This window comes from Falco biarmicus, chromosome 7, assembly GCF_023638135.1.
Source record: "Falco biarmicus isolate bFalBia1 chromosome 7, bFalBia1.pri, whole genome shotgun sequence".
NCBI lineage: Eukaryota > Metazoa > Chordata > Aves > Falconiformes > Falconidae > Falco > Falco biarmicus.
In genome coordinates, this window is record NC_079294.1 from 8045105 (window position 1) to 8068569 (window position 23465).

Genomic DNA, 23465 nt, shown 5'->3' on the forward strand with positions numbered 1-23465 from the left:
AGTGCTCATAAGAGGCCAGCTGTCTTGGAGAGAAGGGGAAGTATCTGTCATTCATAGAGCTGATGACAGAGCTGCTGTCACCTCAATGCAAAGCCAAAGTCTGATTCACACTGCAGATTACAAGAGTTTTGGCATAGAAAGACTGCACCAAGACTGTCCGTATCTTCCACGAAACCTCCACCATCCTAGAAATTGTAGCAGACTAATTCAGTCTGCAGCGTTACTCTACCTTGCAGATTAGATGACAAGACAGACAAAATGACTAGAAGACTGCAAGACAGACATTTAGTCTGCCTTACAGTCTTCCTGCCTCTTACAGTAATTTTTTCCCTTTCTAATAGACCGTGTTTGTTTCTTAATCATTCTACCCTTTTCTCCTCTGGGCAGCTTCTGTTTCTTTTCTAGATGAACCATGCCTAGCACAATGGGAGTCTTCTCCCTTTGATTCACTAGATGCAAATGTAACAGTGGCAGTTACTAATTAATAACTAAATTTCTTTCTTTATATATGATACCATATACTGTCACTTCAACATAAATAGCAACTTAGTCATTTAAAGCTCCAGCTAGTTCCCATCTACTACAACTTCCTGAGAAGTGTTTTTCCCTATTTCACACGTTAACTGTAGAGTACATCTTTGCTTGATTGTAAAAAAATTTCTATGTAACATTATGGATGCCCATTAAACATAGACAGTACAATTCCTGGCATTTAATGCAGTTAAATCTATTAATTTTTATATCACTTTCAATTTTTTTCCTTCTTTCTCATGTGCCAATTTTTAAAATGGCACCTAAGTAGCAAATATCAGAATAAGAAATTTTGTTTCAGTGAATCTGCGCTGTATGTTCTGCTTTTGACTTGGGATAACTTCAGCTGGATGCATGCAGTTACTGAACTCACTGGAACTTACCTGAATGTCTGAGGGGAAAAAAATAAAAGAATACTGTACTGAGCTCCTTTTTCTTCCAACCGTGCCTAAGGGATTTGTATGGCTCTTGCTTTCCTGGCACAGCCTTGTTGGGATTGGCACCATTGCCACTGGGTCCACCTCCTCTGCCCAAGTCTGCTGAGGCCAGCGATGGCTGGGGAGCTATCCAAGTGGGACAGACACACGGTACAGAAGTCACCGTGTGCGTCGCTTGCAGGAGTTCATTAGACTGTGGCTGTCCAGGTTTGGCAGTAGATAGGGGACTGGGGCCACGGGCAGTGGGCAGCTCAGCTGACTGTGTGCCCACGGGTGGCTGCGGCCTGCCCCAACCCATCCATTGCAGCGGCCAGGAGGCCAGCCCGCCCGGACAGAGCCGTCCTCCTGCGCGCCCTAGCTCGGCTCTGAAGGAGACAAACGGCCCATAGGTCCCTCCGAAAGGCCGTGCAGCCCGAGGGCGCAGCCGCTCCCTCGACGCTGCGCCCCTGAGCGCCGCCTGGGCGGGAAAACGACATCTCCCATGATGGCTAGCGGCCCGCCCGGCCGCAGCGCGCCCGCGGTGACGTCATCCCGACTACAACTCCCAGAGACGCGCGGCGGGGCGTGGCGCATGCGCGCGGCTGCCACCCCTCCGGCCCCCGCGGCCCCGCTGCCGAGAAGACGACGAAGGCGGCAAGATGGCGCTCACCAGGTGGGTCGGGTAGGCCCCGTCCGGCTGGCCGCGCTCCCCCGGCCTCCCTGCGGTTTTCCGGCCGCTTGCGAGAGGCTCCGACCGGCGAAGGAGGCCGTGCTGCAGGGCCGCGGCTTCTCCCGGGCAGCGGGCCCGCCGGGCAGGCAGGAGGCCCGGCCGCGGCTGGAGGGAGGGCGGTGAGGGCCGGGGCGGGGGGGCGGGGGGCTGCCCTGCCCTGCCCTGCCCTGCCCTGCCCTGCCCTGCCCTGCCCTGCCCTGCCCTGGCGGGAGGGGGGGTTGGTTCAGGGTGCTGTTAGTTGAGGGCTCTGCCTCCTAAGCGTGTTTTCTGTGGGAGGAAGGAGCTGCCCCTGCTCGGCTGGACGTGATCGGTTCCAGGGGGGTTTTGTCAGGGTTTCCTTAACCGTGAGTGAGGGCGAGAGGTCTTTGTTGTGAGTTACCGGGCCTCTCGCAGGGATCAGGAGTGCAGCTCTGGAATGCCAACTTTCTCGGAGGTGGACACTTGCTTAATAAAAGTGTAAAAGAGCTCCACAGTCTAGACGAGCTAGAAAAGGGGAAGTCACGAAATTGGGGTTCGACTTCTGGGCTTTGGCTGGGAGGTATGTGACGTTAGGGGGGAGGTCGGACAAGTGGAGTATTTTCTGTTTCTACTCTGTAGTGGTGGAAAGAATACACAGTGGGATGTGACCCTCCTGTTGGAGAATGGGCATTGTCACTGTCCTGTTCAAACATGATGTGAATGTGGATGAATTTACCGTCAGTTTTCATAGGAAACTTCCAAAATGCTGAGAAAACACACATTGCTTTTCCCTCTATAACTTCAGAAGTTATTGCCCTCAGGTTTATGAATGTAGTACTCGCGTTTCATAAATTTCTTTCTTAATCTGTATGAAGTGTAAAGAAAGTAATAATATAGTCATGGACTCAAGCATAGTTGAGTGTCGCTGAGTGAAATGATCAGAACTAACCTTTTATGTCTTTCTGGTTTTGGTGGCTGTCTGTGGACATGCAGCTTTCTACCAGCTCCAACCCAGCTGTCTCAAGATCAGCTAGAACTAGAAGAAAGAGCAAGAGCTCAAAGATCTAGGCAGACTGCTCTGGTCTCATCACGAAGGGAACCTCCCCCATATGGTTACCGAAAAGGATGGATACCACGGGCGCTAGAGGTAGGTATTTAAATTCACACTTTAGTAGTGTGTCTGCTGATGGGAAAAAGAAGTCTGTTTTCTGAAGCAGAAATAAACTCCGAGCATCTTGAGTGTAGCTCAGAATTGTGCAAAGCCTTACCACATGCACCATTTCCATCCAGACAGCTCAGTATATTCTTGGGTTGAGGGAAGATGTTGTAATTCACCAAACTGCTTCAAACGTTTGATGGTAAACAGGATAAGGATTCTTCCATTCAGAGGTTGTTGTGTTGTAACATGGAAATGGTCTTTTCAGTTTACAGTCTGCGAATGCAGGGTTTCTCTGAGAGAGACATCTATATTATTTCTCAGTCGTTACTTGTTAAATGAACATTCCGGATTATAACTTGAAGAAGTGAACATGTGTATGTCAGAGAAGAGAGTGCTCAGGTATATTCTGTTCTTAGCATAATAAATAGCTGCTATTGGGGGAGGTTGTTAGGCTTGGAAGGAAACTTAATTTGTTAGATACTCATTGATAAGTGCGTTACTGGCAGAAGGGTTTTGGACAGTGCTGTGTGTATTTAGCCGTAATCCTTGACACTTTAATTTTAATTGGCAATGATAAAAGGTAGAAGGGTAAATACAGATCTGTAGCTCTGATTACAAACCTGTTTTAGTACAGCTTCTCACTGTGAGCCACAAAAGCTTGCAGATTTTGAAATGGCACTTAACATCTGAGACTTTCTTTGATGAGTCATGAGCCAGTGCTCTTGGGACAAAGCGTGCTGTTGAGGTTTTGATACAGTATTTCATGTGTGATCCTGCCTTGTTCCAAATACCATAATTTCATGAACTAGTAACAGCCTTGCCCTCATTTATGTTTAAGTCCCATTTATGTAAAGATGGATCCAACACTACCCTGGTGATTCTTTAGTGCTAGGTAAGGTGACTTCAAATAGCAGTTCCAGTGGTTCTCTAGAAGAAAACGTTTTTGTATGGGTTCAGTATTTAATAAAGTTTATGATGTTAAAAATTATACCTTTGTTATATCCAGTATAGGGTTTCCTCCCTACACTGTTGATGACTAAGTTAGTATTCTAGTGCTTATTCTTTCTGAGCGTTAGTAAAAGAACTTCTTAACAGGTGATGGAAGGTTTTCAAAGTTTCCAGCATCACTGAGCCATAAAGTGATGCACATTTCCAAAAGACTGATAAGGACTCCTTTCTGCCTCAAACAAATGCAAATTCTTCAAGAGCAGTAAATTCTTCCAAAGCATAACTGTTTTCCAGTGATGCTGGAATTCCATTGTTAGAAGAACCAAGATTGTTCTTAATAGATCACTTCATAGTTATGCAAAAAATTTTGAGGAATGACTGACTTTTGTTCTGGCTAATACTTCAGCATGATTCTGTAACTAATTGTTGAATGCAGGTCATGCAGTGGAAGACTTTAAATAATGGAAGCAGTATTTCAGTGAGCGCTTAAAGATGGTGTAAGCATGTTCTTTTTTAGAAGGAAGTGTTCTGCTCGTTCATGCCAGCCTCACTCCACGCCCTCTTTGCAGTGGTGTTAACTATTTGGTCATGTGGTGAGCGTGGAGGGAGATCAGTCTACCCAGGACACCCATTATTCTTCTTTGATCTGGTTCATTATCAGACCCCATGTAAGCAGTGCCATTGCAACAGGGGGAGGGGGAGATGCTTATGCTGCTTTAAGCAACTGCTTTCTCTGAAGAGTTGCATTTGAAACTGTAGCCTGATGCTGGTTTATCAATCATACAGATTCTGTGTGCATCTTCGGTGTTACTGAGACTAGTTACTGGTCTGCTTTAAGAGGGCTTTTCGTTATCTGCTCATTAAATGCTTTTACAGCAACATGTTGAATGAGAGAGGAAGTACCTCTGTTGGGTGTTGGCCCAGTTTTCAGTATATTCACGTGTTGAAGTAAGGAAACAGGATAGCTTGCTATCTGTACCATTGTAAACCTATGAGCTACAGTTTTTGAAAGGAATTGAAAGCTTTTTCTTCATTATGGTATGAAAAGCAACGAATAACGAGTAGAAATTTTCATCAAAAAATGCTGCGCTTGTAATTTTAGTTTTTCCACAGTTGCTTTATTGCAGAAGGTAAATTTTGGGGGTTCTAATTAATAATTTGCATATGAAGTAAATACTTAATCATGTATTGTCTGTAGCATAGTAGTGCTTGCACATTCGTCGGTGATAAGGGCTCTTGCTCTGTGCAGGGAGTAAGTGCTGCAAGATGTCTATGCACTTCAGTGTCTTTTAATAAGTGTAAGTTCTATAGCCCATTGCTGTCTTACCCAGCTAAAACAATAAAGTTACTGGAGCATTCTGGCCATGTTTGATTTGGTTAAAATCAATCCACTCTTCTCATTCCATTTCCCACCCTTGCAAATGTTTATACCATGTTTTTGTCTTTCAGTCATTCACTACTTTTTCTTTTATGCAGGATTTTGGAGATGGAGGTGCTTTCCCAGAAATTCATGTGGCCCAATATCCATTGGATATGGGCCGAAAGAAGAAAATGTCCAATGCTTTGGCTGTTCAGGTGGATGCAGAAGGAAAAATAAAATACGATGCAATTGCTCGACAAGGACAATCAAAGGACAAGGTAATATTTCTTCAAATATGTAGACTGGCATGTACACCTGGAAAAGTAAGTATATGCAGTGTGTACATACAAAACTCATGGTCTGGCATTAGCCAAATGGATTGTGTCCTGTTTCCTTAAAGTTTAAGAACTGAAAGTGTCAGACAAACATGAACATTTTGACTGGGATCACTGTGTGATCTTCTCTGTTATGTAATTAAAAGCTGAGGCAAAAATAGTGAGTCTACACAAAACTTACTTGATAGCTTAGCAGCTTTTGTTAGAGAGCTTTCCAGTGAAGGCAAGAAACTGAAAACAGGCCTGATTACAGGCAGCCTTATTTCAGTGTGTAGAAAGAGGGAGCAAAAAAAAAAAAAGTCAAAACACAGTTCAGCTTTCAGAATACTACACCTTGAGCCTTACTAAGTTAACATTTGACTCTCTTGGCTGTTTTCAATATTGTTGGGTGCTTTTTTTTCCTCTCTTCAGTTGCCCCAGAAAGTATTGCCAGTGCTTATACTCCAAAATTTTTGTGCTGAGTTCAGTGATGGCAAGATTCTCACTGAATTTAATGGGAACCAACTTCAGTTTCCTGTGTACAGCAGCCTTTCTAAAACCAGATGACACCTTATGTTGACATCCTAACTAGTATTGAGGAGATCAGATACTTGGGTCTCCTAAGTCCACATTGAGGACTATTTGCATGTGCTTTTTCAAATGTAACAAAATGGACTACATGGAAACCTTAATTCACTTAAGCAAGTTTTGGAGACTGGAAAACTGCTGAGGCATGACCAAATGTATGACCAGCTGCTTGTTACAGCAAGCATCTCCTGTAAAGGATAGGGTAATCCGAAGAATATCTTAGAAAAGGGTTAACTACATGGGGTGTTTTACCTAATAGTTATGAGTAGTTGTTTTCAAAATAATTTGACTTCTCCTGCTGTAATGTAGTGTCATGGTTTAACCCCAGCTGGCAACGAAGCACCACACAGCTGCTTGCTCACTCACCCCTGCAGTGGGATGGGGGAGAGGATCATGAAGACTAGAAGTGGGAAAACTTGTGGGCTGACATGAAGACAGTTTAATGGGTAAAGCAAAAGCTGTGCACGCAAGCAGGGCGAAACAAAGAATTGATTCACCACTTCCCATTGGCAGGCAGGTGTCCAGCCATCTCCAGGAAAGCAGGACTCCATCATGTTACTCGGGAAGACAAACTCCGTAACTCTGAACATGCCCTCTTCCTTCTTATTCCCCCAGTTTACATACTAAGCATGATGTTCTATGGTATGGAATATCCCTTTGGCCACTTCGGGTCAGCTGTCCTGGCTCTGTCCCCTCCCAGTTTCTTGTGCACCTGCCCAGTTGGCAGAGCGTGGGGAACTGAGAAGTCCTTCACTTAGGGTAAGCACTGCTTAGCAACAACTAGAACGTCAGTGTGTTACCAACATTATTTTCATACTAAATCCAAAACACAACACTGTACTAGCTACTAGGAAGAAAATTAATTCTGTGCCAGCCAAACCCAGGATATTTAGAATGCCTTGAAAAGCTTATGGATGTGTAATATGCCCAATGTCAGAAAGGTGGTATATCCTCATCCTGTGCATCGTGTTACTGCAGTACTTCTGGAAAAAAAAAGTTACTTCAGTAGAGACTCTGTTGTCATGTGGTAGAATGTAGTCAGACTCAACAGAAACCACAACAGTAGCAATATTTTCATTGAGAAGACTATCAGTGGGCTTCCATTAGACTTTATGTAGTGTCTTGAATTATTTGTCAAGAAGAAGGTACTGAAATATTAATTACACTTAAAAGAATTCTGTGACAAAATATTTAGTACTGATACTAAATGCTTGATACAAAATAGAAATTTGTCTTACCCCAAAGCATAAAAAATAATTTGGAGCAGATCAGTAGACAAGAAGTAGACATACTGATTTTGGAGAAGCTGTAGGACAAATAAGAAACAAAAAAAAAATTTAAATGAGAGTTTAACTACACTAATTTACAACTTGCCAGGTATGTCTTTACTTACTGTGGGATCAGATTTAGCTTTCTTATAATAGAACGTTCAGATAGGCATCTAAGTATATTTGGAGAAGAACTAGAAGAGATAGTAGGCTTTAGGCAAGAATTTTCCATATGGCATCTATAAAAAAGTACTAATATTCTCATGTATGCTCATGTGTGGCTCCTTCATAAGCCATACGTACATGATGGAAGAGATGTGTGGTTTTTCCAAAACTGAGGTCTGTAGAACTGGAATTAGGGTTTCATAACGCTAAGCACTGCCTTATGGGTCAGCTTGAATCTGAGTGCATCCAGCTGGCTTTAAATGCTGAGATTAAAGATTGAGTATGTGATTCAAGGGGGAGTAAAAGTGGGGGAAAGTTAGGTACTGGAAAAAAATTCCGCTGGAAGTAGCAGAACTACTTTTTCTTGATTTGTATTGCAGGAGATGTATTGGCACAGATGTCATAGGGAGTAGCTCTTCAGTGATCTGTGTTGAGTTGAATAATGTGGAATATTTTCTGTAAGAGAATTTCTGATAGTACAGTGTCAGTAGGATTACATACAGAAATTTCATTATCCTGAGAGCTGCAGTCATAATTCAAATACTTCTCCAATCTTAATACTTAAGAGAAACAGATACTTAGCAGCCTGCCAGAAATGAGATGGAGTTTCTGATCCTATTCTATGAACTTTGGTTTGGTCTAGGTTAAGAAGCAAATTTTGCTTTTGTTACAGCTTATGGATTTTTTGGAAGTTGAATTTAGTATTCCGCCACCTTGTAGAGGCAGCACTCCCATCACCTAGACCCTGTCTCTGGATGGCTTGTCAGCAGTTTCTACTATTGCAGTGGTTCATCTCTCTTGCATCTGTTCCCTTACATAGTTGCTTCAGAGAATTTTCCTTGAAAAATGCAGACATAAATGAGAGAGTCTGACAAGCCTCCTGTCTGGGGCTGGCAGAAAGTCTCCTAGACGTGAAATGCTGGATAAGGTTGATGAACCTGGACGCGTGACCTTATAGATCCAAGGGTAGAGTTCCGTCTGGTTGTCCAGATGAAGGATTTCCAGCATTAGCTGTGTGGTTAGCTCTTGTGCTGCTATAGATTCTTCCCGTACTTTCTCTACTCACATTACTAAAAGCCAGGCTACAATAATGCATCAATATTGATATATTTTGGTGAGACTGATGCTCTGTCTCCTTATTAGGAAAATAAGGACATATAATTGTTTCCCGAGTTTTTATTAAGACAGAAGAGAGCGAAATCAAGGAGGGGAACTATTATGTCCATTACTTTTTTTCTGGCAAGTGCAGGGGTCGGATTTCTTGGTGACCCAAGGCTGTGGCTTAGAAGTTAAAGGAGGAAAAAAAGAACCACAAATCTTTCCTACAGTTGTTTTCTCAAGAATTTTGGTTATTTATTTGCCTTTGTGGTAGAATTTGGTTTGATGACTTATTGTCAGGTTTTTTTTTCTCTGGTGTATGTGCCAGGCTTACAACCACATAATTTGTAGAAACCATTCTTTGATGAGGAAGGAATTCATCCTGCAATGCTTGATGGTAGCTTCTTGATTTACATGCTGCTCTGGATATACAGAATAAAATATGTTGAGGGGAGGGATTTATATGTTACAAACTAAGAAATTTCTGTCAAGACATCTGCGGCTGTTGGGTGTCTTGTGAAACTCTGAATGTGATTGATGTCTAAATTCTACCATGAGCTACAGTATATTATAAAAGTACTTAAGTAAAAATGTTTTTTCTGATGACAGTGGCACACAGACTTCTAATTGCTGCCTGTTAAGGCTGCCCCAGCCAGAAAGGGAATCATGTAGCTGTCCCAAAAATTGAGCATTTTGTTTCTGCCTGGGAGATTCTGCTTTTCAGTAGCAATCAAAATGAAATATCTGAAACACAGGCTGATGCTTCCTCTTAAATTTTGTAGATGAAAAATGTTAGTGGGTGGGCATACTACAATATCGAACAATCTGAGTCTCTGCTTTAATCTTGGATTAATAAAATGTCTCAGTATTACTGTTAAAATAAGGTAAATATGTAGAAAAACAACACAGTGCAACATCTTTATCTGCCTATCTCCTCTAAAAAGGACTCCAGTTAGAACATGCAACTCTATCAAGTTTTTGATGGAGACAAATTTTTTTGTATTTTCAGGCTAGTTTAATCTATATATTAGCTTGCCATTTGCATGCAATACTTTAGGGTTTAAATAGTTCATGTAGTTCATTTGTATCTTGGTGTACTGTAGTTCTTAGAGCACCTCTTAGACTCTTTTTTTATTTTCTTTTTTTTGTCTTCTGAGATACTCGCAGCTCTTTTGGCGTACTTTGTTCTTCATGCAGCAAGACAGTTGTCCTTGGTTAATTACCTTAGAGGAACACTGCTCTTCAGATGTTCTTCATTCAGCATCTGAGAAGCTAGGATATTTTTTATACTAATTCAGAGGTTTAAAATTTTAGGAGTGAAGGCTGAGAAGCGGTAAATGGCTCTTGTGTGACAAATTAATGCTGAGGGTAATAGGTCAGTTTCGTAGTTGGACATGCACTTTATAATGAACTTGAAATAATAGCTGTAATGACTTTTAACCCTTTGAACTAAGACTTTCTGATGTTATTTTGTTGAACAATTGTGAAGCATTAATGCAATACAATAAATTTTTCCCTGTAGTCATCTAATGGTGTTCTTTGCCTATATTTAAAATCGGAGCTTAAAGTTACTGACAGCTAGCTGCATGTTGTATGAAGACTGAAGTACATACGTAACAGAAAGCATCAAGAACAGATTTCTGAAACATTTACTTTTTTCAAGAAAACCGCAAGCATAATGAAATGAAAAAAATCTAGATGTTGAAAAAGACTTGTATCAATTTCTTAAGTAATCCATGAAAACAAAAGTACAAATGTAGATATTTTTTTTGTTGGTCTGTCTTGGGGACCCTGAAAAAGGAAAAGAATATGAAAGGGAAGTAGGAAACTAGCATCTAATCCCAACTCTGAGAGTGATTAACATCATATTTTATCAAATTGCTTCTTTTCTTCAATTACTCCATCTGTAAATTGGGGTCCCAGGTATATCCTTGTTCTGTGGGAGTCATTGAAGAATATGTAATTGTAATGCATTTAGAATTGTATACAAGTTTTAATTAGTACCTGAAGTGTAATCTAAGCCTGAAATGTTTCCTTTGATATATGTACAGTTATTCCTGTTTGCCAGCACTAATAAAATAAAATGTTTTCCAGGTTATTTACAGCAAATACACAGATCTTGTGCCAAAAGAGGTCATGAATGTGGATGATCCTGAACTGCAAAGACCAGACGAGGAGGCAATCAGAGAGGTATTTTATGCACTGATGTGCATAGCTATTGGTGGCATATTGTATGGTTTGCGTATATGATGAATGCACACTGTGGTATTTTTGTCTTCAGATAACAGAGAAAACAAGAGCAGCCTTGGAGAAATCAGTTTCCCAAAAAGTTGCAGCAGCAATGCCAGTTCGAGCAGCTGACAAACTGGCTCCTGCACAGTACATTCGGTATGTAGCACTGTGTGTGTGTACATGTAAGATGTGGTTACATATAAAATTGATTAAAATTGGGATATTCCTTGAATTTCTGAGAACAGAAATTGCTCTTGAATTCTGTTTTCCTGGAAGTAATATGAAACTGGCTTGCGTATTTTGAATTTATCCACTGATGACAAGCTAATTTGAAGTGGGTTGAAATACGCCTTAACATGTCATGAGTTGTGGCATTTTGTGGAGGGGTTATTGTTCTAGCAACAAAATACAGATTTGTCAGGGGCCACTAGTAATAATGCTGCCCTAAAAATAGTCTTTACTGGGAGTTTCAAGCCAAGGCAAGGCATGTAACAAAGTTCTTCCCTTATATAAAATGAGCAGCTAGAAAGAATTGGGATTACTAGGAGGCTGAACCCCATTTTATGATGATTTTCTGCTGTAAATGCAGAAAAATTCCATGGCAGGGTTAGACTTGGCCTGAGGTGAATTCTGAAAAAAGTATGTGAAGAGGTTCTTAATAACCAGTAAGTAGTCACCAGGGATTCACAGACATAGGTAAAGAGTATTGGGACATGCTTAGTGTACTCTATTAGTTTGTTTCTTCTACTTCAGAATCTAGGTTAAAATAGGAGAATGTCGCCCTGGGAAGATAGATTCTGTCTGGTGTCATTGAGTCTCTACATTCAGTAGAGTATCTTCTGTGCAGTTACCTGCTCATGGTGTTCACAGTGGAAAAGTCTTAAACTGGCGTAGATAAAATGAAAATGCAGCTGGAGCAGTGCACTGAGTAAAAATGGAGCTGGGCAAGGAATATCTAGCAGTTTGCAGAGAGAGAACTGAGCAATCTGATTGTTTTATTCAGGTACACACCCTCTCAGCAAGGTGTTGCCTTCAACTCTGGAGCAAAACAGAGAGTTATTCGGATGGTGGAAATGCAGAAGGACCCTATGGAGCCTCCAAGATTCAAGTAATTTCAAAACTTTTTCATGGCAAATACAAGATTCTGAGGTGTATTTCCATAAAATGTGCTGATTAGTAATTGTTTTCTTAATTGTTCAGAATTAACAAGAAGATTCCACGTGGGCCACCTTCTCCTCCAGCACCTGTAATGCACTCTCCTAGCAGAAAGGTATGAAATGCCATAGCTGTTCAGAGTTTTGAATTCTAGATGTATTCACAAGTTCTAATTTGATCTCGTTCATTTCTGTGCACCTTCCACTTACTGCTCTTTTGATGTGATGTTAAGTTATAAACTTGGTGCCCAGTGCAGTCTTTTTGGCTTTTTCCTATGTACCTTGTCAAAAGTTGAATAGATTTCTCATTTTATGCAGGGCTGTGTTGCTGGATTTATTCATGGCATGGATGAGTTGACTGAGGCTTTAGCCTTGGTACGCTGGTGCTGCTTTTAGACAACAACTATTAAGCTAATCCATAATGATGCTAATTTGTGTTACTAAGCATTAGCTCCTTCTGAGAGATGAGTGGAGGGGTGGTTCATCAGTTTCCTACAACTTGAACTGCTATTAAATGTGCAAAAATTAACAAGCCGGCTGTGAGTTCCGGTCTGTGTGAAAGAAGTTTTAAGAGGATGGCTGAAAAGCTGTTGTGACTTCATTCAATGTCGGCAAAGGTGCAGTGCAGAAATTAACATCTTATTGCTGCTGAGAAGAGTCGAGGGTTTTTTTGTAGTGGTGTCCTGAACTTTGAACTTTTAATTTATTTCAGAAGTTTCAGAGAAAGAAAACAGTATTTCCTTTTGCTGTAACTCTAAAGATTACTTTGCTTCTTTTCTTAAATCAGATGACTGTGAAAGAGCAGCAAGAGTGGAAAATTCCTCCGTGCATTTCAAACTGGAAAAATGCAAAGGTAATTAGGTTGTCATAAATTCATCTTTCTAATGTTGCACCCTGCTGGGAGACTTCTGTAAATGATTTAAGCTTGAATAGTAGTGGTTTTAAACCTCTATAGGTTTAGGTAAACTGGTTGCTTCCAGCGTGGAGAACACATGATTTTACAACTTGTTTTTTCTGTTTGGCATATAAAGGGTTGTCAAACTGACAGGACTATAAAACTGAGAAAGAATGTGTTACTTCATGGCAGAGATTATGCATTCAGAGAGGAAAAGATGGCATTAGTTAAAATCTCCATAATAGTGCAGTGTGTGAACTCTGAAACCAAAGTCTCTGGAGCTTGCAAAGTGAAGTCATCTAAACTGAAAAAGGAAAGGGTAATTCACAGAGAACTGAGCGTGTTTCTTTTTAATACTGCAGTCCAGATTTCTGGAAAGTTCTCCTTGTTGCATTCTTTCACTAGTTAGTTTTCATCACTGGTTAGCTATTTTTACTCCTTGTTTGCATAGGTATGTCCTGTCCCTTTGATTTTTATCAGCCAGTAAGTTTATGTTCAGAGAGAAAGGAGTATTTATAATTTGCTGCAGTAATTGGTCTAAGAGGCAGCCTCTTCAAATGGAGGAAGGAAAAGCTGCATGTTTGGATGGGTTTTTTTCTACCCCAACACAGCTGTATAACTGGGACTGATGCTAATCAGTAGATCAAATTTTAGGTTACAGATGCTAAAACCAAAGCAAAAATTTTGTAGAGTTCACTAAAGAATCTTAAAATATCATCTATAAATAATGATAGGTTTCAGCTTTTGAAAGCAAAATCGGCGTTCAGTGTCTCTTACTTTTGCTGGTGGCCTTGCCCCTTACTTTCTCATTTTGAATCGGCTAACCTCTTAACAGGTATGAAAACAGTTTAGGGAAAACAGTTTTTAGGCACAAGTGGTAAAACAGACTGGGAAAGCTATTATCTGTAGTTCTTAATACAAAGCAGAGTGGTCCTCATCAATCAAAAACTGTCATTCGTAGTAAGATGTAACTTGAAGGGAAATTGTGACACAGATTTGGGGAGAGTGTGGAATTGGAGCAAAGCTTATTACTACCTGCCATAAATTTGAAGTACATATAAAGGAGGGCCATCGGGGTGTATTAATGATGGGCTGTGAGTTCTGTGTGTGTTCTTGTTTTCTTACGCAATAAATGTAGCAATGTTCATTATTACAGACAATGTTAGTTTCTGTGGTTAACTGCCTTCGTTTTCTCTGTAGGGTTACACCATTCCATTAGATAAGCGCCTGGCTGCAGATGGCAGAGGATTGCAGACTGTTCATATTAATGAAAATTTTGCCAAGCTTGCTGAGGCTCTCTATATAGCTGACAGAAAGGTCAGGTGGTTGTCTAAACTATTTTGTTTCATGTGGTTTTACCTTCTTTTGCTTATTTCCTTGGGAAAATCAACAATGAATAGGGTATAGCTTTTTGATTTGTCTTGCTTCTTGACTAACATAAGACGTAAGGTCTTACTCCCACTATCTTCGAATCCGTGGCTCAGTGTGGGCTAAATTATTGGCGGTGATGGGTCTCGTTTCTCTCAGCTCTACATGCTGTGGTTGTCTGGCTTTGAACTTTCTTTTTGTGGCTTGATTCCTGCCCTGTTTACTGAGTAACTCCAGGACAGAAGATCTGCTTGTATCCCAGGTGCTAGCTTTCTTTTTAACTGTGTTTTATGTGTGCAGGCTCGTGAGGCAGTAGAGATGCGTGCCCAGGTGGAGAGGAAGATGGCTCAGAAAGAAAAGGAGAAACATGAGGAAAAGCTCCGAGAAATGGCTCAGAAAGCCAGAGAGAGAAGAGCTGGGATCAAAACCCATGTTGAAAAAGGTACGTTTCTTTGTTTTTAAGATGCTATGGGGTTTTTTTAGCACTCTCTGAAGTATGGGTTTGGAGAAATAACCTGAGAACTTAAAATACCTAAATATCAACTGTAATTTCTAAGCATGACGTCTGTTCTTCATGTCTTTACTTGATCAGCTAGTGAATTAGTTTAATTCACTGGCTGGTTTGATGGGATCTGGATTTGAACCTCACAGTAGTTTGTGTATGCAGATTTAGGACGCTGTTGAGAATTTCAGAGTTGTTAATAATCAGTGAAAGGAATGGCTTTCGTGGACTGTTATAAACGAATTAATATATTATGTTTTTATAATAGGCTTGTTGCAGATGAAGAGTGACTTTGTTTACAAGAATTAAATCATCTTGTTAAGTTTTCAGAGATGGTAAATGCAATATTCTGTCTCTTGTACTGTTATAACTGGTCTTGCAGAACTGTAGTTCTGTTGGCCTCAAGGCCCAAGACCTGCTAACTTAACTAAATCATACCATTGTGATAAGTGTTATATTTTGAACTAAATGACACTTCAGAGATCAAGACGCTGAACTTACAGAGCAGTTACCATCTCTCTAAAAGCTGGAGGGATATGGTCATACGGTGCCAAATGCTGTAGCTGGGATGGCCTAACCTGTTGCCAGCAGGCTGGGGACTGGCTGGCTGGAGAGCCGCTCTGTTGAAAAGGACCTGGGAGCCCTGGTGGACAATCCGCTAAACACAAGCCGGCAGTGTGTCCTGGCAGCAATAATGCCAAGGGCATACTAAGCTGCATCTGCAGGTGTAACCAGTAGGTCAAGGGAAGTAATCAGTTCCTTTTACTGGTGACCAGTTAAGACTGTGTCTGGAATACTGTGTCCGGTTATGGACCCCCAGGTACAAGACTGATAGTGGTAAAAAACTGGAGAGGGTTCAGTGGAGGGCCATCAAAATGGTTCAAGGGGCCAGAGTATCTGCCTCATCAGGAGATGCCGAGGAAGGAAGGTTGTTCTGCCAGGAGATGTGGCTTTAGGGGACACTTTAGGGACTCGGGAGCTTTCCTGACTCTACAAGGGGATCGTTAGAGCTCTTCACTAAGCTGTACAGTGGGAGAATGAGACAGTGGTCAAAAATTAAACCAGGAGGTTCCAATTACGTGTGTGGAGAAAAATGTTCACCATGAGGACGAGCAGCAGTGAAAAGGCTGCCCAGGGAGGGTGGTGATCTCTGTCCATGGAGGTTTTCCCCACCTGAGTGGACAAAGCCCTTGAATTCAGCATTGATCCTGCTTTCAGCAGGAGGTTGAACTAGAGACTCTCTTCCAAACTGAGTGATTCTCTGATACTGAGTGTTCTTCAAAGCACTTAGATGCCTGTGTGTTTGAACAGTATTTTTACACTTCAGAGATAGAAGTATGATAATGATGATCTGTAGGTGTTTTAGGATGTTAACTTCTAGATGGACAAGTATTCTAAGCTCTTGAAAGTTGAGACAATGTAGTTACTGGCTGTGTCTGCTTTATCTGTCTTGTCAAGGACAGTTAATCGCTTGTGGCACAAGAAGGCTGTGGTTTTCCATGTGTTCTGTTTGTTTAAAGTGTAACATTTTAAACAGTGCTAAGGGTCACATCTCTTCTGTAAAACACTGAATTGAATCACTGTGCCACTGTCTGTGGCATAGTTAATTCAAACTTCAACTATTTGTCTATAATGAGCAATCTTGCATTTGTTCAGAGGATGGAGAAGCTAGAGAAAGAGATGAAATTAGACATGACCGACGCAAAGAGAGACAGCATGACAGAAATCTTTCCAGGGCAGCCCCTGACAAAAGGTGAGTCACAAAGGAAAGCTGCTTTATTCCTCCACTGGCGCCGGCTTGCCCACCAGGGAAGCTGTTACACGGAGCTTCCTCTTGCTTGATAGGAGTGCCTGAACGTTACTTTGGGGAGATACTGGTATGAAGCACTGTTCATTCATTGCATGCAATGGTGTTACTGTGCTAGCGTGTTGCTGTACTCGTCTACATTTAGAATTTTCCAGATGAAAGGAGGAGGGGGCACTGCTGGCTTCGGGTAGGTTTTCCTGTAGCAGAACTTCAGTATATTGAGATTTAATTAATATGTTGACCGCAAAGGTTGAAACCTGGATCCTGTAACTTCAGTGAGACCAGAGTATCATTAGTGGCTTTGTTTCTTGAAGCTGTTCATTTGAAGGAAGCTTGGATTTATGAGTGTAGGCTGAAGTATCTTGTTTGCCCAAGCTAGTGAGATTTCTGAGCACAAGTGGTTTCTGGAGGCTTAAAATCTCTAATATCTTAAAATTAGATTGCTTTGCCTTCCCAGAATATAATTACACTGGTTCTTGCAAAAAATAAATATGACATTTTAGACTAAGTCAGCTTGATATAAATTGCAGATAGTGGAAAGCAAATTTAAATGTCATGCCCAGCTGAACATAACTTTCCCAAATGTTTCCTTTGCCAGGAGACAAATTTTAAATGTTACCTAGTAAGGAAGGGCAACAGTCAAAATCTGGCTCCTGAGGCAAAGATTTAGCAACTAATACAGGATCAGGTTGCAGCTGAGCATGTCAACAAATACGGTTTACTGACCTAATAAAACTTAACATTTTTAATTCAGGTCAAAGCTGCAGAGAAATGAGAACAGAGATATCAGTGAAGTTATTGCCCTGGGGGTGCCCAACCCCAGGCCATCCAATGAAATCCAGTATGACCAGAGGCTGTTCAACCAGAGCAAGGTAAAAATACCTTTTCACATCTGTGTAGCTTTCTGTGAGAGCATGCTCATCCTTCCTTAGTGGGTATGGCTAGAATACTGAAGGGACCCTGTTTGCGTGGTTGGTGTGGATATACTTTGAAAGAAGTCTCTACACAACTGGTCAGAAAACTATTGATCTCCTTTATCCATAGCTGATGCAAAAAAAATGGAATATTCTGAATGTGTAAGTGGATTAAAGTGTTTTTGTTGTGGTTTTCCTCATTGGGGTGCGGGGAGAAAAAAGCTATTTTGCCTTCAAGCTGCAGTGACCTCCTTTTCTTCTTGTGTATGAATGTACTGACTGAATAAGGGAAATCTGCTCAGAGAGAGAAGCAAGTAAATACTTTCTATTCCCATTATTGCTTATGTTAAAAATCCTTCTGAAGATATAAATAGTTAACAGCAACATTTATATTCCCTGAGCTTCATACTGTTCAGAGATGAAAAAGTAGATTAGGCTTCAGAAAGTCCCTGAATAGATCTGCAGTTCGTCAGTCGTTCTTTTTCACATATCCAGAAAGACTTGCAGGCAGAAGGGAAAGCTGATGAACCAAAAGTGAACGAGCAGGCGCTTCTACTTTCAGAGTTTACATAAGCCTCTATGTGACTTGGATCAATCAGCTTAAATCATGTTTTCCAGAAATTCTGAGTAATACACATTTTTGTAGGGTTGTACTTGGCTATTATAGACAGCTGCACTTGCAGGGCAGACTGAAATGATCCGTTATTCTGAAACATTAGTGGCCTGTAATCCTTCCTCTTGCTCTCTGGGAGAGCAGAAGTGGCCCTGACTGAGGCTTGCAGTGATTGTGTCACATCCTCCGGACTTGACCCCAGATCCAGAACCGCTTATATCCTAATGAAGTGCTTAAATGACACAATACCGTCTTTTGTGTATCTGTGACACCATCAGTGTATCCTGATGTTAAAACAAATGAGCTGAAATTGTGCAGACTCACTGCTGTTCTTTTCTTCTTTACAGGGTATGGACAGTGGCTTTGCTGGAGGAGAGGATGAAATTTATAATGTTTATGACCAGCCCTGGAGAAGTGGCAAGGATATGGCCCAAAACATCTACAGGCCAAGTAAAAATGTGGATAAGGACATGTACGGTGATGATTTAGAGGCTCGAATAAAGACCAACAGGTAAGAAAATAAAGTTAAGAAACGGTCTTAATTTGTAACCAGAGTACTATCAACTGAGTATCACCTCTTCTTCTGCAGGTTTGTTCCTGACAAGGAATTTTCTAATTCGGATCGTAACACAAGAGGGAGGGGCAGAGATGGACCCGTCCAATTTGAGGAGGATCCATTTGGTTTGGACAAGTTTCTGGAAGAAGCTAAGCAACATGGTGGTTCTAAACGGCCATCGGACAGCAGCCGCCCTAAAGAACATGAGCATGAGAGCAAAAAGAGGAGGAAGGACTGAATGCCTCTGCTCGTGAGAGGTAAAGAAATGGACTAGACGCTTGGACTTCATGCAGAAGGCGTTTTTAGTATCAGAGGTGTATAGGGGGATGGCACTGTAATGCAGCAGTTCACGACTCTTGTCACAGCTCTGGTGTGGATATATACACACACTAATTCTTCTACATAGGACAGCTACCCCTGGAGAGTGGAGAAATGGTGACCACTTTGAAGCATTTCACAAGGGAATTATTCTTTAGCAGGTGTTCTGACTGTTGATTCCCTGTTGCCCAGCATCTCAGGGTAAGAATGTAGCCTCTCCCTTCAGCTTTTAGGTTTTGTAGGTAGCTAAAGCTTTTACTTCATCTGTTTGAAGCTTTCCTGCTGTATATAATTACTGTTCTATGCTGTCATGAACGCTAGGGAGTTTACGACTCAATGCTTCTTTAGTGCGTCTACACAGTTTATTTGAACAAGGAGGGGAACCAGCTTGATTCTGTTTAAAAACAAATACTCACTCATAGTTTCTCCGTAACCTTTATTTTAGTTCCTTTACATTTAGTGAAATAAAGCCTCCTTCCACCGCTCATTCACTTTGGTTCTTTCTTTGACTGCGTCTTCTATAGGGCAGCTGTTTGAGAGTAAGCTGAAAACAATGGAAATTATTTAAATTAGCTAGGAAAAAAGGTTTGATATTTTTCATTTCTGATCTTCTAAAACATTCGTATGGAAAGTGGAAGATGGGTTTATAACCGGTTCAGTTTCATGCGCCATAACCCCAAAAGCTAAGCTCCTGTTGGGAGAGCTGAATATAATTTGCACAGCAATTGCTAGTTGCATCAGCAAAACGCATCTTGAAAGCTTGGGCTTTCAAGTGGAACTAATAGAAGGTAACTGTCTAAACCTAGCCTGGAACAAAGTGGGGAAAGTGCTCCTGTATTTTGGTTCTAGAGAAGCTTGCATTTTTGAAGAAATTAAGCAAGCTAACTACTACCTACCTTCTGCTTTTTATTTTGCTATAAAGAAGTCTCTTAGCTCTTGCACCTTTTGTGTGGGTATACTCTTCAAACCCTAGGCACTTAAGTGAATGTGGCTATCGTACAGCTTCAGGAATAAGAAGCGGCAAAGTAATTTCCAAGAAATTGACACTAAATACTTATCTGTGCTGTTCCCATACTTAATTTGATAACTGCATACAGGTAAGTTTTTTTAGTTGCAGCCCAGTTCAGGAGGGATCAGCCCATTGCCTGGCTTGTCACAGTTTACAACTGAAGTTGGCAAATGACTCCTTCATTTCCCCTTCCATTTTGTAACTCTGAGGTCAGTTCTTCTTAGGAATAGGTACCAAAGTAACCACAACCAATGATGTACGAACATGTCAAGCAAAATACTTTTTATCACAGACAACATCCTGAATCCCTGAAGTCTCTTGCCAATTCATTTTACTCTTAGTACTTCCTAGCAGTGGAAGCCTCAAAATGAGAAAAGAGTTGTCAGAAAGATACTGACTGAAGAATTCTTAGTAATTACTCAAAGATGAGAGTTGATAGTGTCTGTCATAACAGCCTCCTTGTTGCTTATGGTTTCACTCTGTACTACTGAGTGAGTAGCTAGGTCAGCCGAAGCACATGTAAGTCTACAAGAAAATCCCCTTAGTAATTTGCCTCTATTTAGCGAGCATTTTAGATGCAAGTTTCTAATGGCTTTGCGCAGCCATTGACTCACTGTCCTTTCTCCCTTACCTGTCAACACCACTGCATATTAAAGGTTTGGAAAGTGGTGGGATGGTCATTTCCATGCTCTTGTTTTGCTGCAGTGAAGCTAGATGATACAGCTGTCTGGCTCTAACTGACCAGTCAATGACAGACACCTTTGTATAGGTACTAGACCAAATGTTTAACTGATGGAGATGGCAAGTTAAAAAAAAAGCTGCACTGAAGCTAATTTAAAGTTACCTTGAACACATGAAAGTGGGCAGCTGATTTTTTCCAGTACAAAATGATGGCTGAAGAACTTTCACTAAAGCTCAAAGCTTAGCTTTACATTGTTTGTCATCTTCCCCATGCCACTCAGCATCCAAATTAGATGCTGGAATCCACCTGCACAGAAATCTCTATTACAAATAACAGCTAGTTGTATGGCAGTTCCTGAACAGTTTTACTGCATTCATATTCCTTTAGCTTAGCATAGGAAGAGGTTTTGATTTCTGGTATGTGATCTCTCTGATACCTGTATGATCTCAGACCCTAATGAATTGAAGGATGAATAAGCAAAAATATTGATTATTTAAAAAGCATACTAAGTGACAAAATGCTTAATCACACTTGGAATGAATATGGCAATATTTTGATGTTACTATGTCCAACCAAAGGCAGAATTAAAGAGCTCAAATCATTACATTACTTCAATAAAGGAATTGGCACATTACCCTGGCACCTTCAAGTATGTGGGAGTCCTGCTGAAACACATTCTGAAGGTCGCTGGGAGTTGAGAATTTAATCCAGCAATAACGTCTGTGAAAGCCTGTATCTTTATCCTAGTCAGCAGTGTAAAAAAATAAAATCCAGTTACTATAGAAAACACTCACATAGGCTATTAAAAACTTTCCATGGATATTCAATTTGACAATTCGGAAGTTACCAGAGAAATCAGTACACCTACTATTTCAGAAGCCTTTTTCACACTTTAAGACATGTACTCTCATTGGCAGCATGCAGGGGCCTAGCAGAGGCTGTTCTGCATCCCCTTCTCTCCATTTGAGTCCAGCAATCATAAAAAAATTAAACTATAACTTAAAGACTAGAATAATGCATAGCTGGTTGCTTTAAACTGCGGTAGTTACCTACTATTAGGGCAGTCACAACAGAACTGACATTTAAATGGCTGCCTGATTTGAAAATAAGCCTGCCACAGTACTTGAAAAGCACTGAAGAAGATAAAGCAGCTGCTTAAGATACTAAGAAAAGAGGCTGCAATTCAAGATGACAAGCACTAACTGCGCTGAAAAGAAAAAAAAAGTTTAACTTTTAAGAATAATTTGGCAGTGGGAAAAGACAGTTGTCAATAGAGAGAAGATAATGCTGAAAAGCCAGATGTACCAGAGTGGCTTTTATCCCAGCTCTGATCCCCAGAGTTCACAACAGCTCTGCCGCTCTGATCATCAGGCATGACTGGCTGCGCTTCCAAACACCGGTGAAGTTTTCACACACAAGGCACTGTAGTCACACTGCCCTGTTTCAGTATCCCAGTAATGTCTTAATTAGGGTTTCTTACGCTGCTGGCAGATTTTTGTACCTCTGGCAGTTTTAAGCATTAACAAACACTCCTAAAGTAATCACTGAATCAAAACAAATAGACATGCACCAGTTAGGCTTTAATCAGTGATGGAGGCAGGTTTTCGGTAAGCTGCCAGCCTTGGCAATGAAGCAATGCATTCCGTCCTGCGCCTGAGGAATAGAGCATGGCAGGCACACACCAACGCTTGAGCATTCAGACCGTTTCAAACTATCTTTCTCCACTTCCAAACTAGTCCTCAGCTGGCAGGGAAACCATCAGCTTGCTAACTGAAGTTCAGTACACACTAATCATTGCTCCACATGGAGAAACAGGAGCAGGCAGAACCTCTACTCCTTAGCAATGACCTGCAACTTACCCGTAACAGTGGGAAAGGAACGCTTTTTTTTCTCCTTTACTTTTCTAAGAGGCTGCACTAGATAATATTATCCCTAACCTACATGCTCAGAAGATAAATAACCTAAACAGCAGAGGCATGAACAGCTGACAGCTTGGGAGCATCCTGAAATGGTAGGCTTTGTGTTAGTCCCGCGCTCCGGATGGGGTATGAACGCACAGCAGGAAAAGACTGCAGGTTCATACCCACACCTTTGCATTTGTTAGGCCAGCGAGACCAGGCACACGAACACTTTCTTGTCTGTCAAAATAAAGACAACGTGACAGAGAAGTTCAAATCACTTTTAGGTTATTTTTCCAGAAACAGCAGCACCAACAGGATCCGAGGGATGCGCTTTTCTGAAGCTCTTTCAAAGCCAGTGGCAAGCAGGAGGCCTCAGCGAGGCCTGCAGGAGGCCCGCAGCTCACGGACAGGGGAGGCACCCGCCGGGGTGAGGAGCCACCAGGGGGCGCTCCCAGCGCCCGCTCCGAGCGCCGGGTGGGCTGCAGGCCGCGGCGCGGCCGGAGCAGCGGAGCCGCCTCCGGGGCCGGGCCCACCCTGCGGGACGGGAACCCGCCGGCCGCTCTTCCTCGCTTTACCGAGAAGCCACGAACAGCAGCCCGGAGAGAACGCCTGGGTACTCACAAACGGCAGCTGGCACCTCTGCACCGACCCGAACTGGGAGAAGTACTCCTTCAGCTCCTCTGTGGGGGAAACGCGCGCTGGGTTACACGGGCCCGGCACCCCCGCGGCCCCACGGCCTGTGCCGGCACACGCGGCGGGGCCGCCTCCCTGCCTCCCTCCCACCGGCGGGGGCGAGGCGGGTGGCGCTGACTCACTGTGCGACACCGTCCAGGGAACATCAGTCACGAAGAGATCGAACAGCCTCCGGGAGCGGCGCACCACCCCCACGGCGCTGGCCGCCGCCATCTTGGGAGCCGCAGCGGAAGGGGGCGCCCGGCCCGGCCCGGCCCGCCCCGGCAGTGAGCGGCGCCGCCCGTCG

The 23465-nt window shown here is 42.1% G+C and overlaps 2 protein-coding genes across 2 annotated transcripts; one reads left to right on the top strand and one right to left on the bottom strand.

Moving 5' to 3' along the window:
• Nucleotides 1-1582: 1582 nt before the first annotated feature.
• On the top strand, nucleotides 1583-19381 carry SNW1 (SNW domain containing 1). The gene is made up of 14 exons (XM_056345176.1): nucleotides 1583-1620; nucleotides 2629-2782; nucleotides 5219-5380; nucleotides 10630-10725; nucleotides 10817-10923; nucleotides 11771-11875; nucleotides 11968-12037; nucleotides 12709-12774; nucleotides 14017-14133; nucleotides 14485-14626; nucleotides 16343-16439; nucleotides 17248-17365; nucleotides 18368-18531; nucleotides 18610-19381. Exons 1-14 carry the CDS (start codon nucleotides 1607-1609, stop codon nucleotides 18812-18814), a joined length of 1617 nt encoding a protein of 538 aa, XP_056201151.1. The 5' UTR covers nucleotides 1583-1606; the 3' UTR covers nucleotides 18815-19381.
• SLIRP (SRA stem-loop interacting RNA binding protein) lies at nucleotides 19314-23455 on the bottom strand. Its single transcript, XM_056345179.1, has 4 exons — nucleotides 23302-23455; nucleotides 23108-23166; nucleotides 21221-21328; nucleotides 19314-19438 (listed from the first exon to the last, which is right to left on the bottom strand). The coding sequence occupies exons 1-4, from the start codon at nucleotides 23390-23392 to the stop codon at nucleotides 19379-19381; spliced, it is 318 nt and encodes a 105-aa protein (XP_056201154.1). The 5' UTR covers nucleotides 23393-23455; the 3' UTR covers nucleotides 19314-19378.
• Between the last annotated feature and the right edge of the window lie 10 nt (nucleotides 23456-23465).